The sequence below is a fragment of the Podarcis vaucheri genome, assembly GCF_965113315.1.
Source record: "Podarcis vaucheri genome assembly, chromosome: 2".
Taxonomy (NCBI): domain Eukaryota; kingdom Metazoa; phylum Chordata; class Lepidosauria; order Squamata; family Lacertidae; genus Podarcis; species Podarcis vaucheri.
The window spans coordinates 119,646,052-119,663,335 of record NC_138760.1 but is presented as its reverse complement, the minus strand read 5'-3'; the positions used below and the strand labels follow the sequence as shown (position 1 = coordinate 119,663,335).

General features: G+C 46.6%; 1 protein-coding gene and 1 long non-coding RNA gene across 3 annotated transcripts in view; both read left to right on the top strand.

Annotated features, from left to right (window-relative positions):
• Positions 1-17,284, top strand: part of LOC309525381 — a 189,785-nt gene that overhangs the window by 155,820 nt on the left and 16,681 nt on the right. The gene's annotated exons all lie outside the window — the stretch shown is intronic.
• Positions 1-17,284, top strand: part of PPT2 (palmitoyl-protein thioesterase 2) — a 48,094-nt gene that overhangs the window by 20,241 nt on the left and 10,569 nt on the right. Inside the window, exons 2-4 of the mRNA XM_082210609.1 lie at positions 10,132-10,304; positions 14,444-14,597; positions 16,767-16,862. Coding sequence (XP_082066735.1) covers positions 10,143-10,304; positions 14,444-14,597; positions 16,767-16,862 — 412 coding nt within the window. The 5' untranslated portion in view covers positions 10,132-10,142. The remainder of the gene's footprint in view (positions 1-10,131; positions 10,305-14,443; positions 14,598-16,766; positions 16,863-17,284) is intronic.

Genomic DNA, 17,284 nt, shown 5'->3' with positions numbered 1-17,284 from the left:
CTAAAAAACTGCAGGTTATTACAATAATCCTGCCAATGTTTTTATCTGTTTACAGTTTATCTGTAAATATTCAATAATCCATTTCCATTCTTTTATAAAAAGTTTGTTATATTGATTTCTTATTCTTCCAGCAACATTTGCCATTTCTGCATATTCCATAAGTTTTTGTATCCGTTCTTCCTTTGCTGGAACTACTTCTTCTTTCCATTTTGGGGCAAGTAACATTCTTGCCGCTGTAGTCACATAGATCAATAAGTTTCTATACAATATAAATAGTTCTGTCCCTATAATTCCCAAAAGAAAAGCTTCTGGGTTGTTGTTTTTTTACAAAGGTTATTTTAAACACCTTTTTCAGTTCATTATGTATCATCCCCCACTTTCTTTTTTTTCCTTTCTCCTTGTGTGATGGAACTCCTATTTGGGGACTTTCCTGGCTTTTTTCTGGCCCACGTAGGACCAGTCTGGATAGTTAGCCTTGGTGAAGACTTGATGCTTTTCTCCCCCAAAAAGTTTTTGATTTGAGTTTCTACTGAAAGGAGGCTGCATTTTAATGTTGTATCTTGTTTTTTAAGTTGTAGTTCAATCAATTGTTTTATATCCGGTGTTAGCCACCCTGAGCCCGGTCTTGGCTGGGGAGGGTGAGGTATTAATTATTATTATTATTATTATTTTCCCCCAGTAGGCTTTAACCTACCACATATGATAAAAAGAACCTTCTTTCTCTTTACATTTCCATCACTGTATCACACCTTTTATCCAAGGCGCTCAATGTGGCGTACGCAGTTCCTCTCATTGCGACAACCCTGTGAGATAAACTGAGAGAGGCAGTGACTGGCCCAAGGTCACCCAGAGAACTTTGTGGCCGAGCGGGGATTTGAACTCAAGACTCTCCTGTATCCTGATCTAGCCACTGCCCTTCCTGTGCTCCTCAGTGCAGTGAACAAACACCCCAGGGCCAGAACACCTGAGGGAGCTTCTATCTCCACCTCCTTGTGTTGCTACTGGCTGAAAGGAGGAGGCTGGACCAGGAGGCGTCCTCATAAGCCCCAGAAACTGGGAAGGTGGCCAGAAGGACCGGCCACTGGGGCGAGGCCTCTCTGAGCAAGCAGTTCCCGATTCAGGAGTGTGTCATCCACACAGCCTTCGGCCAGGTAAGGGCTCAGGGATAACTAACGCCCGGGATCTGGGAGGCCTTCCTCCTTGGAAGCAAGGCAACCCACTCCTTGAAACTCGAGTGGGGCATCTGCTGCATCTCTGAAGCCACCTGCCGCCTTTCCTGAGAGATGCTAATAGGGCAGGTGCTGGAAATCCAGGTTTGCAGGCAAAAGAGGGGCAGATGTGGACTTTCAGATGTTGTTGGACTACAACTCCCATCGTCCCTGATGGTTGGCGGACATGCTTGGGGTGGAGGACCAGAGACCCCTCTGCTTTTGGCTGAGAAACCGCAGCCTTTGTTGCGGAAGCTTGCTCTCCTCAGGTGAAGTGCCAAATGTTTTGCGCCATGACTCAGTGGTGAGGGATTCTGCACATGCTTGGGTGAATTATTATTTACGGCCTCTGCCCAGTATACCTGAAGGAGCGTCTCCGCCCCATCGTTCAGCCCTGAGGGCCTTCTGGCAGTTCCCTCACCGCGAGAAGTGAGGTTTCAGGCAGAGGGCCTTCTCGGTAGTGGCACCCACCCTGTGGAACGCCCTCCCACCAGATGTCAAGGAAAGAAACAACTGTCTGACTTTTAGAAGATATCTGAAGGCAGCCCTGTTTGGGGAAGTTTTTAATGTTTGATGTTTGATTGTGTTTTTAATATTCCGTTGGGAGTCGTCCAGAGTGGCTGAGGAAACCAAGCCCGATGGGTGGGGTATAGATTATTATTATTATTACTACTACTACTACTACTACTGCTACTACTATTTGTATCTTCAAAACAGGTTCCAGTTCTGAGTGCCGGGCTCCAGCTTTTAAGTCTTGCACTTATCTAGCAGTTGTGCTTGTTTGTTTGACTGATTATCTTTAATTATTATTATATCAATATCCCTTCCTTTCCTCCAAGCAGCTCAAGGTGGTGTAAATGGTTCTCCTCACGCCTGGACTAATTTCCAAAACAACTCTGTGGACTGAGAGGCAGCGACCAAGGGCACCCAGTGAGCTGGATGGGCGAGTGGGAATTTGAACCCCAGTCTGCCAGGTCCTAGTTTGGTGCACTCTAACCACCGCACCACACTATCTCTAGGACAGCAAACATCTCTCTCCCTCCCTGCCCCCTTTATTCTTGAGACAGCCTTACACATGGCACGGCTTAGTCTCTACGAAGCTGGTGGGGTCAGGGACTATCCAGTGAGCGTCGTGTCTGAATGGGGAGTTGAGCCCATCTTTCTCTGTTTGGATACCTCAATGTGGCTAGGGGCTCCTCAGAATGGAGGGAGCCTGAACTCAAATTTCCCACTTGGCTGTCAAACTCAGAGAATCAGAGAATCATAGAGTTGGAAGAGACCACAAGGGCCATCGAGTCCAACCCCCTGCCAAGCAGGAAACACCATCAGAGCACTCCTGACATATGGTTGTCAAGCCTCTGCTTAAAGACCTCCAAAGGAGGAGACTCCACCACACTCCTTGGCAGCAAATTCCACTGTCGAACAGCTCTTACTGTCAGGAAGTTCCTCCTAATGTTTAGGTGGAATCTTCTTTCTTGTAGTTTGGATCCATTGCTCCGTGTCCGCTTCTCTGGAGCAGCAGAAAACAACCTTTCTCCCTCCTCTATGTGACATCCTTTTATATATTTGAACATGGCTATCATATCACCCCTTAACCTCCTCTTCTCCAGGCTAAACATGCCCAGCTCCCTTAGCTGTTCCTCATAAGGCATCGTTTCCAGGCCTTTGACCATTTTGGTTGCCCTCCTCTGGACACGTTCCAGTTTGTCAGTGTCCTTCTTGTGGATAACCCCAAGCCAGTATAACTCTCCCCTTCTCCCTCTTTCCACTGATCCTACCTCGCAGGATAGTTGTAACGATAAAATGGGGGGGGGACAAATAATTGTACCCACCTTATTGTGGTTTTTCTGTTGGTGTAAGCCAGGGTTAGGCAACCTAAGGTCCGGGGGCCTAATCACCACCTCAATTCGGCCCGCGGACGGTTTGGGAATCAGCATATTTTTACATGAGTAGAACGTGTCCTTTTATTTAAAATGCAGCTCTGGGTTATTTGTGGGGCAAAGGAATTCATTCTCTCCCCCTCCCCCCATATAGTCCGGCCCACCACATGGTCTGAGGGACGGTGGACCGGCCCCCTGCTGAAAAAGGTTGCTGACCCCTGGTGTAAGCACGCCTTTTCTGTTCTTTCTGGGAAAAAGCAAGTCTATGCAATGGTTTCTAAAGAGGTACGAGTGTAAATTTGTAATTGGGGGGAAGGGCAGGCTTGTAGGCCATTGCAACTGACTGCAATGCCCCCCTTGTGAGCGCTGGGTGGTGGTGATTATAATAAAAGGCCGTTGTTTTCAGTTCTTTGTAACCTAGTTTTGCAAATCGCCTAGTATTGTCAAGGCTCAGTATTTTTGGCTTTGAGAAATAATCTGCAATGCAAATGTGTTCAGCCTCTGGAAGCCTGGCCTCTTTTTCACCTATTTACACACACACACACACACACACACACACACGCATGCCTGTGAGTCTGCTACAGCTGCATTCCCCCTGGTGAAGGGTTCTGTGAAATGCAGAAGTTTGCATGTGCCAACGGCAAAGTACGCTGGCCCAGTTAGAAGTCACCGTCTTCTGAATCTCAGATGCCCAAAAGACAAGAGAGACGGTGTTTGCAACAGAGGTGGTAACTGCAGGTGACCTTCACCTGGGAGTGCTGTTTATGTCCCAAGCTGTTTAGGTCTTCCTACACCAAAACCAGCACCTTGAGGTTCACCTGCTCACTGCTTATCAGCCTGTGCAATTCTCTCAACAGTGATCAGGCAATCTCCCTCCTCAACAGTGTTAGGTAAAGGTAAAGGGACCCCTGACCATTAGGTCCAGTCATGGCCGACTCTGTGCTTGCGGCACTCATCTCGCTTTATTGGCCGAGGGAGCCAGCATGTAGCTAGCATGACTAAGCCGCTTCTGGCGAACCAGAGCAGCACACGGAAACGCCGTTTGCCTTCCCGCCGGAGCGGTACCTATTTATCTACTTGCACTTTGACGTGCTTTCAAACTGCTAGGTTAGCAGGAGCAGGGACCAAGCAATGGGAGCTCACCCCGTCGCGGGGATTCGAACCGCCAACCTTCTGATCGGCAAGTCCTAGGCTCTGTAGTTTAACCCACAGCGCCACCCCGCGTCCAAACACTCAGCTATATAAACTAATCACTAAATGGCACCTTTAACCTACGTTACGGTTGCCGCAGCAGAAAGTCTAGGCGTCATTTTTTTTTTTTTGCAACAAATTTTTATTCTTATTCCTATTCTTAATAACTCCATTTCTACAAAGCTTTATATTTTAAAGGGGGGGGGGGAATCTCCCAAGCAGTTTTCAACATGTTAAAACATCAAAGAAAACAATCCAAGAAAAAGAAAACAAATGCAAGCTTCAATGAAAATGTTTCAGATCCTTCTCTAAGTGACATTTTGCTTTCCCCATACGTCTTGAGTGACTTAATTTATAGAGCTGCCCCGTAGCAGGAGGACTCTAGGAAGACAGCGTGGTGTAGTGGTTAGAGAGTCAAACTAGGACCTGGGAGATCAGGGTTCAAATCCCTCCTCTGTCAGGAAGCTCACTGGGTCACCTTGGAGTCAGTGACAGTCTCTAAGCCCACCTCAAAGGGTCCTTGTGGGGATTAACTGAAGGTTAATCCTTGGAGAAAAAGATGTGATATAAATGCAATAAATAAACTCTTCTGTTTACCTGTTCAAGAAAGCTGGAGGGGCTAGCCAGATGGAAATTTCTTTTGCCAAACTGTCATCCAGAAATCTTCATCATACACCTGGCGAATACCCCAGTGAGCAGTGGTTAGAGTGCCATTGCAGTGGTGCCTTGGTTCTCAAATGCCTTGGTACTCAAACAGCTTGGAACCCAAACACTGCAAACCCGGAAGTAAGTGTTCCGGTTTGCGAACTTTTTTTGGAAGCTGAACGTGTTCCGTTTTGAGTGTTACGCTTCCGTTTTGAGTGTTACACTGAGGTCTGTCTGTTTTTGCTATTTATTTTGCGTTTTTGTTTTTGTGGCTGTGTGGAACCCAGTTCAGCTACTGACTGATTGATTGTGTGACTGCAGTACATTGCTTATTGCTTTCGTTTTATGGATCAGTGGTCTCGTTAGATAGTAAAATTCATGTTAAATTGCTGTTTTAGGGGTTGTTTTTAAAAGTCTGGAATGGATTAATCAGTTTTGCATTACTTTCTATGGGAAAACGTGCCTTGGTTTCGGAATGCTTTGGTTTTGGAACGGACTTCCAGAACGGATTAAGTTTGAGAACCAAGGTATCACTGTATAGGGTTGCCATACGTCCAGAATACCCAAAATACTGTAGTCGGAAGCAGTGTCCGGGCAAAAATATCCAGGAAATCTGGATGTATAGCAAGCCCTGTCTATTCAAAAGAGCTAAAAAAGGCGGAAGAGAAAGAACTACGCGTACTACCCAGAACTGCTTGGAGAAAGAAGCAGGATATTAAGCCAGGCTGAATCTTGCGTCTGTTTGGTTTAAAGATCTGAATCTCGCTCACCTGATGGAATGCGTTTTTCTTGTATGCTTATAAAATATTGGCTGCTTAGCCACCCTTTTCATATGGAAGGATTTTTCTGAGAATCGGTTCTCTGGCTCTGTCCTCCCATCACAATCTGTGATAGTTTCCTTTTTAGAGTGGATCACACCGTATGTTACTTATGGAGCGGTGGATTTCTGTGCCAAATTTTAAATCGTGGGAAGAGCTAGTTAGTTATTCAGATGACAAGAGAGGAAGAGGGCGCAACAGATTAAAACAGCAATTTTAAATTCATACGCATGTGTATGTAATGGGCATGCGAGACTGTCGTGCCGTCCTCTTTGGTGTGAAAATATACAACTGCTTGACTGTCTAAACCTACTGTAGGTGCACAACAAATTTGCATCTCTGTGACAAAACTGCTGGTTGAGCGTGCAAACTTTGACCTTATTTGCCTTCCAGGTGGGAGGGGCACCGGCATTAGAGAAATGTATATGCAAATGTAATGCATCTTAGGATCTCTGATTGCATTCTTGCAGTTGCCTGGTTTGTGAGGGAGGAGGACAACAAATAGGTTTTTAAAATTATAATTATGGGGCAAATTGCAGACTACTCCTGGGCCTCAGACACATGGGAATTCCAGGGTTGAAAGATTCCACAGTGAAAGCAGAGCTGATTGATCTGGCTTCTAGAAAGATGCTTCATTGTACAGGACCCCTTTTTTGTGGTGCTGATTGGTAAAAATGCCAGTGTGGGATTCAGGATGAAGGGCCTTTTCAGTGGTGGCACTGCATACCCAATGAGACACACCTGGTCACCTCTCTCCAATCTTTTAGATGACAGGCAAAGACACCTCTCTTCTGCCCAGCTTTTCATAGAATAATAGAATTGTAGAGTTGGAATTGTAGAGTTGTTTATCAGCTCCATCTGGTATGCAGGCTGAGACCCTACCTGCCCATGGACTCTCTTGCCAGAGTGGTGCATGCTCTAGTTATCTCTCGCTTGGACTACTGCAATGCGCTCTACGTGGGGCTATCTTTGAAGGTGACCCGGAAACTACAACTAATCCAGAATGCGGCAGCTAGATTGGTGACTGGGAGCGGCCGCCGAGACCACGTAACACCGGTCCTGAGAGATCTGCATTGGCTCCCAGTATGTTTCCGAGCACAATTCAAAGTGTTGGTGCTGACCTTTAAAGCCCTAAACGGCCTCGGTCCAGTATACCTGAAGGAGGGTCTCCACCTCCATGATTCTGCCCAGAACCAGAGGTCCAGCTCTGAGGGCCTTCTGGCGGTTCCCTCGCTGCGAGAAGCCAAGTTACAGGGAACCAGGCAGAGGGCCTTCTCGGTAGTGGCACCCGCCCTGTGGAACGCCCTCCCATCAGATGTCAAAGAGAGCTTTTAATGTTTAATAGGTTATTGTATTTTAATATTCTGTTGGAAGCCACCCAGAGTGGCTGGGGAAAGCCAGCCAGATGGGTGGGGTATAAATAATAAATTATTATTATTATTATTATTATTATTATTATTATTATTATTATTAGGCCCCAATGGTCATCTAGTCCAACCCCCTGAAATGCGAGAATCTCAACTCAAGCATCCCTGACAGGTGGCCATCCAACCTCGTGTTTAAGAAACCTCCAAGGAAGGAGTGTCCCATGAAGGAGAGTTTTGGGAGGGGGTAGAATGGTTTGGAAAAATTTCAGTTTTCTTCAGTTGGCCCGTTGCTTTAAGTATGCTGCCCCGTGAGTTGAAATAGCTTTTATGAACTTCTTGTTTGTTTGATTTCGGTACACCTCCCAGCGACATAAGGGGAAGGGCAGCATGCAGATACTAATACAAGATAAATAGGTGATGTGTTAATGAGGATATGCTTCGTGTTGTTTTTCGTTCAATAAGAGCAATAATACCTTGTGAAACTGGAATGGGCTGGCGCTTTATAATTTGTCTGCAGGAAGTCCCGGGTTCAGTTCCTGGCGTCTGCACCAGGAAGGGCTGGGAGGAGAGCTGCTGCCAGTCAGTGTAGGCTATACTGCGCTGATTCATGCTGAAGTGCTAAACTTGTATCTGGGCAGTACCATTTCAGTTTGCACGGACAGGGGAAATATCTCGTGACTGCACTTAATGACTACAAAACATGAAATCCCTGCACACAGAGTGCTAGCATGCCAGGAAGAGGGCAGGCCAGAACCTTTCCCTCTGGCACCTAGATTTCATCGTAGACATAATTGTTTCTGTACATAGGAGCATTCGCTCCCTCGATTCCCTTGCCTGCAGTCTGAAGTGCTGCAGCCCAAGCACAGATTTGCAATTAAACTAAGTTTCACTCAAGGTAGACCTACTTAAATGAATGGACCTAACTTAGTCATCTTCGTTGATTTCAGTGTGTGTGCTTTGGGTAAAACGCAGTTTAATACCTTCCCAGGAAATTCTTATTCCATTAAAGAAAATGACCCTGGAACATTTTTACAACAGAAAAACTTAAAATGCAATCACATGAAAGCAGTGATGAAATAACATCTCCGTCCATCAAACCACTGGGTGGTTTTCAGTAAACTGCTGTCTCTTTCAACTCCCTGTTGTTGTTGTTGTTGATAATAGTAATACTCCACCCATCCGGCTGGATTGCAGAATGGAGGTAATGTTGCCTATTTTACAAGATGATGACATGCGAATAATTGAAAGCACTTTACAAACAAGATCTCTGGCAATAATAATAACTTTAGGGTGATATTTACCAGGGTTCACAAGGCCGTGTGTGGCGAATGGGAGGTGACAGGTTGCAGAACTTTTAAAAGCACTGGCAGGATTTCTGGGTCATGACCCAGCAGAGGAGAGGTGTGTGGGTTGAACAGGTCGTAGACTCATAGAATATACAGGCTGTGTTCATATGCCGTGCTGAACCACAGTTTAGTGCTTTAGGCTGTGTTAGTACGTAATGCTAAGCCACAGTTTACAGTGGTGCCACGCAAGACGAATGCCTTGCAAGACGGAAAACTTGCTAGACGAAAGAGTTTTCCGTTTTGGAGGTGCTTCGCAAAACGAATTTCCTATGGGCTTGCTTCGCAAGACGACAATGTCTTGCGAGTTCCTGCGGGGTTTTTTTTCTCCCCCCCTTTTTCTAAGCCGCTAAGCTGCTTATCAGCTGATCCTATCAGCAGATAAGCCGCTAAAAGCCGCTAATAGCGCTTGCTTCGCAAGACGAAAAAAGCGCTAGACGAAGAGAATCACAGAACGGATTCTTTTCGTCTTGCGAGGCACCACTGTACTACTATGCAGCTGAGTCTCTATCAGTCGTGAGCAAAGAAGCATCAGGCTTGTGTGCTGCCATCTCCAGCTCCCATATGGCTTGTGCTAGGATTATATTGGATTTCGCTGAATCTCGCCTTAGCTTTACGGGCAAACCAGGTTTACTCAACCACTAGTCAGTTTGAACAACCTGGCTTCATGAACCCTGGTTTGAAGTTGGGCTTGTTAAGCAACCGATTGCAGTTTGTTGCAAACCAGTACAGTGGTACCTCAGGTTACATACGCTTCAGGTTGCATATGCTTCAGGTTACAGACTCCGCTAACCCAGAAATAGTGCTTCAGGTTAAGAACTTTGCTTCAGGATGAGAACAGAAATCGTGCTCTGGCAGCGCGGCGGCAGCGGGAGGCTCCATTAGCTAAAGTGGTGCTTCAGGTTAAGAACAGTTTCAGGTTAAGAACAGACCTCCGGAACGAATTAAGTACTTAACCCGAGGTACCACTGTATTCCTGGTTCATAATAATAATAATAATAATAATAATAATAATAATAATAATAATATTTTTTTTATTTATACCCCGCCCTCCCCGGCCAGAACCGGGCTCAGGGCAACTAACGCCAATAAAATTACAATAAAACATAATAGGAAAGGGAAAAAAGAAATAAAAAAGTTAATTAAAATATGGGTTAAAATGCAATTTAAAATGCAGCCTCTTTTTAGCAGTAGCCCATAAATCAGAACCATAAGGGGAGGGAAACATAAGGGTCAAACTGGGTCCAAACCAAAGGCCAGGCGGAACAGCTCTGTCTTGCAGGCCCTGCGGAAAGGTGGCAAGTCCCGCAGGGCCCTGGTCTCTTGTGACAGAGCGTTCCACTGAGTCAGGGCCAGTACTGAAAAGGCCCTGGCCCTAGTTGAGACCAAACTAACCACCTTGCGGCTCGGGACCTCCAAAGTGTTGTCATTTGTGGACCTTAAGGTCCTCCGCGGGGCATCCCAGGATGAAGGTTGGATTCTGTGAAAACCATCTTGGCAGAAATCCTCCTCTTGGCTGCAAAGGGAGGAGGAGAACATGAGGGGTCCTGGAGGTCAGTCTGGGTTCCACAACAGAGGATCAAGTAAGGAGACAAGGAAGGTTAGGCAGAAGAAGGAGAAATTGCACAGGGAGGTCCCATTAACCCTAACCCTCATCTCTCTCTTTCTCTCTTGTCTAGCTGGTGGGATCATGCGGCAGCACCAAGGCTATATTGGGCTACTTGCTCCATTATGTATCCTGTTCCTTTTCCTCCTGTTCACACTCACTGCCTCTTACAAACCCATCATCGTGGTCCATGGCCTGTTTGACAGCCCTTCCGACTTCCGGCAGCTGTTGGTGTTCATCAATGAGGTGAGGCTGAGGACCAGAATTCCTGGCATGAATGTGGGAAGTGGGAATAGAATAGTTCATGTATCTTAAAAGGTAAAGGTACCCCTGAACATTAGGTCCAGTCGTGGACGACGCTGGGGTTGCAGCACTCATCTGGGAGCCGCCATTTGTCCGCAGACAGCTTCCGGGTCATGTGGCCAGCATGACTAAGCCGCTTCTGCTGAACCAGAGCAGCTCACGGAAACGCCGGACACCCATATCACTAAAACTAAGGGGCCTGTCACGAAGCTGGATGCTTCCTTTGATCTTTGATTTCTCAAAAGGGCTCTCAGTTTGGGATTTGGCAAACGAATCCTCAGTTGTTTAAGCGAAGCGTACCTGCAGGATGCATCAAACCTCTCTTGTGACTCTGATGCATACCATATATGCCACTCATCTGCTGCAGGGCAGACAAACAAAGGGTTTTTATTTTATTTATTTTTTGCTCTTACTAGCGGAAGACCTGTGTAATTTCACAAGAGGAAGGGAGGAAAGGAACAGGAGCTTCCAGTCCCTGGTGCCACCCTTCTTCCTTGCTCAGTCCCAGATCTTTATTTTATTTATTTATCTTGTTTAGGCTTTTATCGTAGAATCATAGGGAGGCAAGGGGCCTGAGGGTCATCCAGTCCAACCCCGGCTGCAATGCAGGAATCATTGCTAAAACATCCATGACAAGTATCCATGCAACTTCTGCTGAAAAACCTCCGAAGAAGCAGATTCTCTTGGGGGAATCTGCTCCACTGTTGAATGTCTCTTACCACCAGAAGTTCTTCCTGATGTTGAATCTTAATCTCCTTTCTTTTCACTTGAAGCCATTGGTTTGGGTCCCAGCCCTCCAGAGCAGGAGAAAACAAGCTTGCTCCATCTTCCATGCGGCAGCCCTTAAGATATTTGAAGATGGCTATCCTATCTCCTCTGTCTCATCTTTACCAGGCTAAACATACCCAGCTCCTTCGACCGTTCCTCATAAGGCATGGTTTCCATGCCCTTGATCATCTTGGTCACCCTTCTCTGCACACCTCCCGGCATGTCAATATCCTCCTGAAACCGCAGGGCCCAGAACTAGACACAGTACTCCTGGGGGAGTACTATCCTTTGCCCCAAGGATCTTTGGGGTGGAGATTTTACTTTCTTGGGCTCCATGATCAATGCAGATGGTGACAGCAGTCACGAAATTAAAAGACGCCTTCTTGGGAAAAAAGCAATGGCAAACCTAGACAGCAGCATCTTAAAAAGCAGAGACATCACCTTGCCGACAAAGGTCCGTATAGTTAAAGCTATGGTTTTCCCAGTAGTGATGTATGGAAGTGAGAGCTGGACCATAAAGAAGGCTAATCGCTGAAGAATTGATGCTTTTGAATTATGGTGCTGGAGAAAACTCTTGAGAGTCCCATGGACTGCAAGAAGATCAAACGTATCCATTCTTAAGGAAATCAGCCCTGAGTGCTCACTGGAAGGACAGATCCTGAAGCTGAGACTCCAATACTTTGGCCACCTCATGAGAAGAGAAGACTCCCTGGAAAAGACCCTGATGTTGGGAAAGATGGAGGGCACAAGGAGAAGGGGACGACAGAGGACGAGATGGTGGGACAGTGTTCTCTAAGCTACCAGCATGAGTCTGACCAAACTGTGGGAGGCAATGGAAGACAGGAGTGCCTGGCATGCTCTGGTCCATGGGGTCACGAAGAGTCGGACACAACTAAATGACTAAACAACAACAAATGTGATTCCATGCCTCAGAACAACAACCCTATGAGGTATTCCATGCTGAGAGAGAGAGAACGACTAGCTCAAGGTCACACCGTTAAGTTTTAAGGCAAAACAGGAGGAGGAGGAGTTTGGATTTGATATCCCGCTTTATCACTACCCTAGGGAGTCTCAAAGCGGCTAACATTCTCCTTTCCCTTCCTCCCCCACAACAAACACTCTGTGAGGTGAGTGGGGCTGAGAGACTTCAGAGAAGTATGATTAGCCCAAGGTCACCCAGCAGCTGCATGTGGAGGAGCGGGGAAGCGAACCCGGTTCACCAGATTACGAGTCCACCGCTCTTAACCACTACACCACACTGGGTCCTCCCCTATCCTAGCCTGACATGCGCACCCGGGTTAGGGAACATTTAGCCCTCCAGATGTTGCAGTACAATAACATCTGGAGGGCCAAAGATTCCCCACCCTTGAGATAGCGGCTACACCCAACTGGCTTTATGCTTCGCCCTCTTCCCTGATTTCACCCCACCTCTCTTTTTCTCAGGGTTAATACGGGAGGGATAATTGTGTAAACATCTCTCCTAATAAGAGGCAGTGATGGGTTGTAATTTACTTCTCCAGGCCCTGTGTGACTCAGAGCCATCACAGGTGGAGCCGATGCAAAGATCCCTGTATGGCAGGCTGATGTCTGCACTGGGATTCACTGGTTAGGCTGGAATGGCAAGTTACCTGGGTAGTGAAAGAGGAAGCATGGAGTTCTGGCAACTCCTGAGTGCTTGCTTGTCTCAAATTCGTTTGCAGAAATAGAACCACAAGACTAGGAGAGTTCTTAACTGGCCCCTTGTCACTAGTCAGATAAAGCATTTGCAGGACTCTCTCACTCTGTACGTGGCATAGCACCATGCAAATGCAAAATGGGATGCAGTTTCCCAAATGTTTGCTTGTTTTTTTTAATGTAGTGGCATAGCTTAGGGGTGGTTGCCCCAGATGCAAAATTGTTCGGTAAAGGGACCCCTGACCAGTAGGTCCAGTCGTGGCCAACTCTGGGGTTGCGGTGCTCATCTCACTTTATTGGCCGAGGGAGCCGGCGTACAGCTTCCGGGTCACATGGCCAGCATGACTAAGCCGCTTCTGGCGAACCAGAGCAGCGCACGGAAACACTATTTACCTTCCCGCCGGAGCGGTACCTATTTATCTACTTGCAGTTTGACGTGCTTTCAAACTGCTAGGTGGGCAGGAGCAGGGACCGAGCAACGGAAGCTCACCCCGTCGCAGGGATTCGAACCGCCGATCTTCTGATCAGCAAGCCCTAGGCTCTGTGGTTTAACCCACAGCGCCACCCGCGTCCCTTGCAAAATTGTTAGGGGTGCAAAATTTCAACACCCAGTGCTGCCTCAATACAGCTGCACACTTCCGTCGCTGGGCTCCCTATAAAATGTGAGGGTTCTGCCAGCGATATAAGGCACGATTAAACTAGGCAAGAGGATTGGGCATCATAGCACGGGCAGACAAACTCACGCTGCCTGTGCTTTTTTCTACCTAATCCTGCTCTTAATTTATTTGTTCATTTCCGTTCCTGAATTGTTTCCTATTCCCAGAGTTCCCTGGGAAAGGGGATAGATTGCTGAACTGCTCTGGGGAACTATAGTTCTGTTTGGGGGGGAAAGGAGTCTACTAACGAGAGCTGGACCATAAAGAAGGCTGATCGCCGAAGAATTGATGCTTTTGAAATATGGTGCTGGAGGAGACTCTTGAGAGTCCCATGGACTGCAAGATCAAACCTCTCCATTCTGAAGGAAATCAGCCCTGCGTCTTCACTGGAAGGACAGATCCTGAAGCTGAGGCTCCAATACTTTGGCCAGCTCATGAGAAGAGAAGACTCCCTGGAAAAGACCCTGATGTTGGGAAAGATGGAGGGCACAAGGAGAAGGGGACGGCAGAGGACGAGATGGTTGGACAGTGTTCTCAGAGCTACCAGCATGAGTTTGACCAAACTGCGGGAGACAGTGGAAGACAGAAGTGCTTGGCATGCTCTGGTCCATGGGGTCACGAAGAGTTGGACACGACTAAATGACTAAACAACAACAACTACTTTCTGCTCCCGAAACAAACTACAGCTCCCAGAATTCTTTGCAGCCGTGGCGGGTGGGGAGCCATGACTTAGCAAAACAGTAGTTCCTATGCATGTGTGGAGATAGCCTTGGCATGATGTGAGCCGCGAGTGCTAGCCATGAAAAGCAGTGTTGCAAAAACTGAAGTTAATATTTACTTTTTAAGAAACGTATTTTCGGCGGGGCAGCAGCAGCTCACCTTAAGCCTTGGGTGCTCAAGAGAGGTTGAGCTTTCAGCCCTTTTAAAATCTCTTCTCTCTTCCCTCTCTTCCTCCATCTCTCTGTTCCCGCTGCTTCCTTGAAGACCCACCCGGGTACTAACGTCACAGTCATTGATCTGTTTGACCACACCGAGAGCTTGAAGCCTCTCTGGATGCAAGTGGAAGGTTTCCGGCAAGCCATTTACCCCATCATGCAGAATGCTGTCGATGGAGTCCATCTCATCTGCTACTCCCAAGGTATGTGTGAGCTGAGGACTTCAGAAGCTCTTTCTGGGTCTAGCCAATGGCCCATTGTCTGGTCACAGGAACACAGGGACCTGCCTTATACAGAATTGGACCATTGCTCCATCCAGCTGCTGGTGTCCTGGGTTTTAGAGACGAATTTTTCTCAGTGTTATGCAGAGATTATCATTTTCTGATTACTCTGGGAAACACCATGTTTTTTCCGTGTATAACATGCCCCCCGTGTATAATAAACAAATAAATAAATAAATAAATAAATAAATAAATAAATTTTTGTTTATACCCCGCCCATCCCGGTTTAAAAACCGGGCTCAGGGTGGCTAACAGCAAATAGAAAACATTGATTAAAATGCGACTTCAAAACAGCATAAAACCTATGTATGCAAGCATTCGATTGACATTGGAGAGAGACTGAGCTGAGAAACAAGACCAAGGGTACATATTGATATAGAAATGTATTAGATAAAATGTAAAGAAATATACAATAATAAGAGTACATTCATTTGTAAAAAAAGGAAGATACAACGGGATAGACAGGAAGTCCAAAGTGTTGGTATATATATGATTTCAGAGTAAATTTGGAATAGCTTTTTATTTTTGGGTTTTTTTTCCTTTTCCTTTTTTCTTTATGTATGTAAAGTATACATACAGGTTGGAAATTACAGCATAATAAGTTTTGTGATGTAATATGACAATGTCTGTCTGATGATGTAACGTAAGAACTTTAATAAATAAATAATAAAAAGCATAAAACAGCATAAAATACAACATAAAATGCAGCATCAATATCAATAAAATTCAGGGATCATTTCAGGGGGAAACAAAAAATAAAACACCCCAGTCAGTAGACATCGAATGATCACCAGGGCTAACTGGCCAAGTTGTTCCTACTAGGGCCAGCAAGGAGACCAGGGAAGAGTTTAAATGTGGGGTCCCAGAAAGGGTTTCTTCATAGGTAAAGGTAAAGGTAAAGGTACCCCTGCCCGTACGGGCCAGTCTTGCCAGACTCTAGGGTTGTGCGCCCATCTCACTCAAGAGGCCGGGGGCCAGCGCTGTCCGAAGACACTTCCGGGTCACGTGGCCAGCGTGACATCGCTGCTCTGGCGAACCAGAGCCGCACACGGAAACGCCGTTTACCTTCCCGCTTGTGGGGTCCCAGAAAGGGTTTCTTCATAGAAGACTCCAAATTGAAAAAGTGTGGGGGAGATCGCCTAGGGTTGTTGAGCTATTTTGCAGGGGATGGCCCACAGTTTCTGAGCTTCTTTGGGGGGGTTGCCGAAAATCGCTCACCCACTGGACTGCCACAGCCAATCACATGCACATCGACAAAACCACCAATCGTCTACACGTCTGAAGCAAGCGCCAAGCACCCACAGTAATTGCCACAGCAGCCAATAGCCAGCAGGACTTGCCGTACCCACCAATCACCCACAAAAACTCCACTGACAATCTCTAGCTCGCGGCAGCCACCAATCGCCCGTCCCATCTATCCACTATCCGTGTATAAGACGACCCCAAATTTTGAGCATAATTTTTAAATACAGTGGTACCTCGGGTTCCAGACACTTCAGGTTCCAGACGCTTCAGGTTACAGGCTCCGCTAACCCAGAAATAGTACTTCGGATTAAGAACTTTACTTCAGGATGAGAACAGAAATCGCGCGGCAGCAGTGGGAGGCCCCATTAGCTAAAGTGGTGCCTCAGGTTAAGAACAGTTTCAGGTTAAGAACGGACCTCGGGAACAAATTAAGTTCTTAACCCAAGGTACCACTGTAAAACAACCTCGTCTTATACACGGAAAAATACAGTGGTACCTTGGGTTAAGCTGCTCTCCCTGATGGTGTTTCCTGCTTGGCAGGGGGTTGGACTCGATGGCCCTTGTGGTCTCTTCCAACTCTATGATTCTATGTAACCTGAAGCGTATGTAACCCGAGGTACCACTGTACAGTACATTGTATTTTAGGGCCTTCATAAGATCTTCCTTCTTACCTGTAAACAGACACTACAAGACTGAGCAGTGACCACCACTTTGGGGGGGTGTGTGTTTCCTGTAATAAATGTTTTTTTAAAAGAAATGGAGCAATGTGGAACAAGGTTGACATCATACAGGACTAGGGTTCTTCTTCCTCTAAAATATGACCCCCCCCCCTCCTCTGTCTTCCAGGAGGACTCATCTGCCGCGCTCTCCTCTCCACGACGCCCGACCACAATGTGGACACCTTCATCTCTCTCTCTTCCCCACAGATGGGGCAATATGGGGGTAAGTCGTGGGGCAAGGGCAAGCCAGTGATTCCACACCTGCAATACTGTGTCCCAATTCAGGGCACCACAATTTAGGAAGGGTGTTGACAAGCTGGAACATGCGCAGAGGAGGGCGACTAAGATGATCAAGGGTATGGAAACCATGCCTTATGAGGAACGGTTGAAGGAGCTGGGTATGTTTAGCCTGGGAAAGAGAAGACTGAGAGGAGATATGATAGCCATCTTCAAATACCAAAGGCTGTCAACATGGAGGAGGGAACAAGCATGTTTTCTCCTTTCTGTGGAGAATAGGACTCGAACCAATGGAATCGAAGTTACAAGAAGGGAGATTTCGACTCAACAACAAGAGCAAGCTTGAGTGCTGCTGGATCCTTTTCTCTCTCTCTCCTCTCTATATAAAAGTATATATTTTTTTTAAAA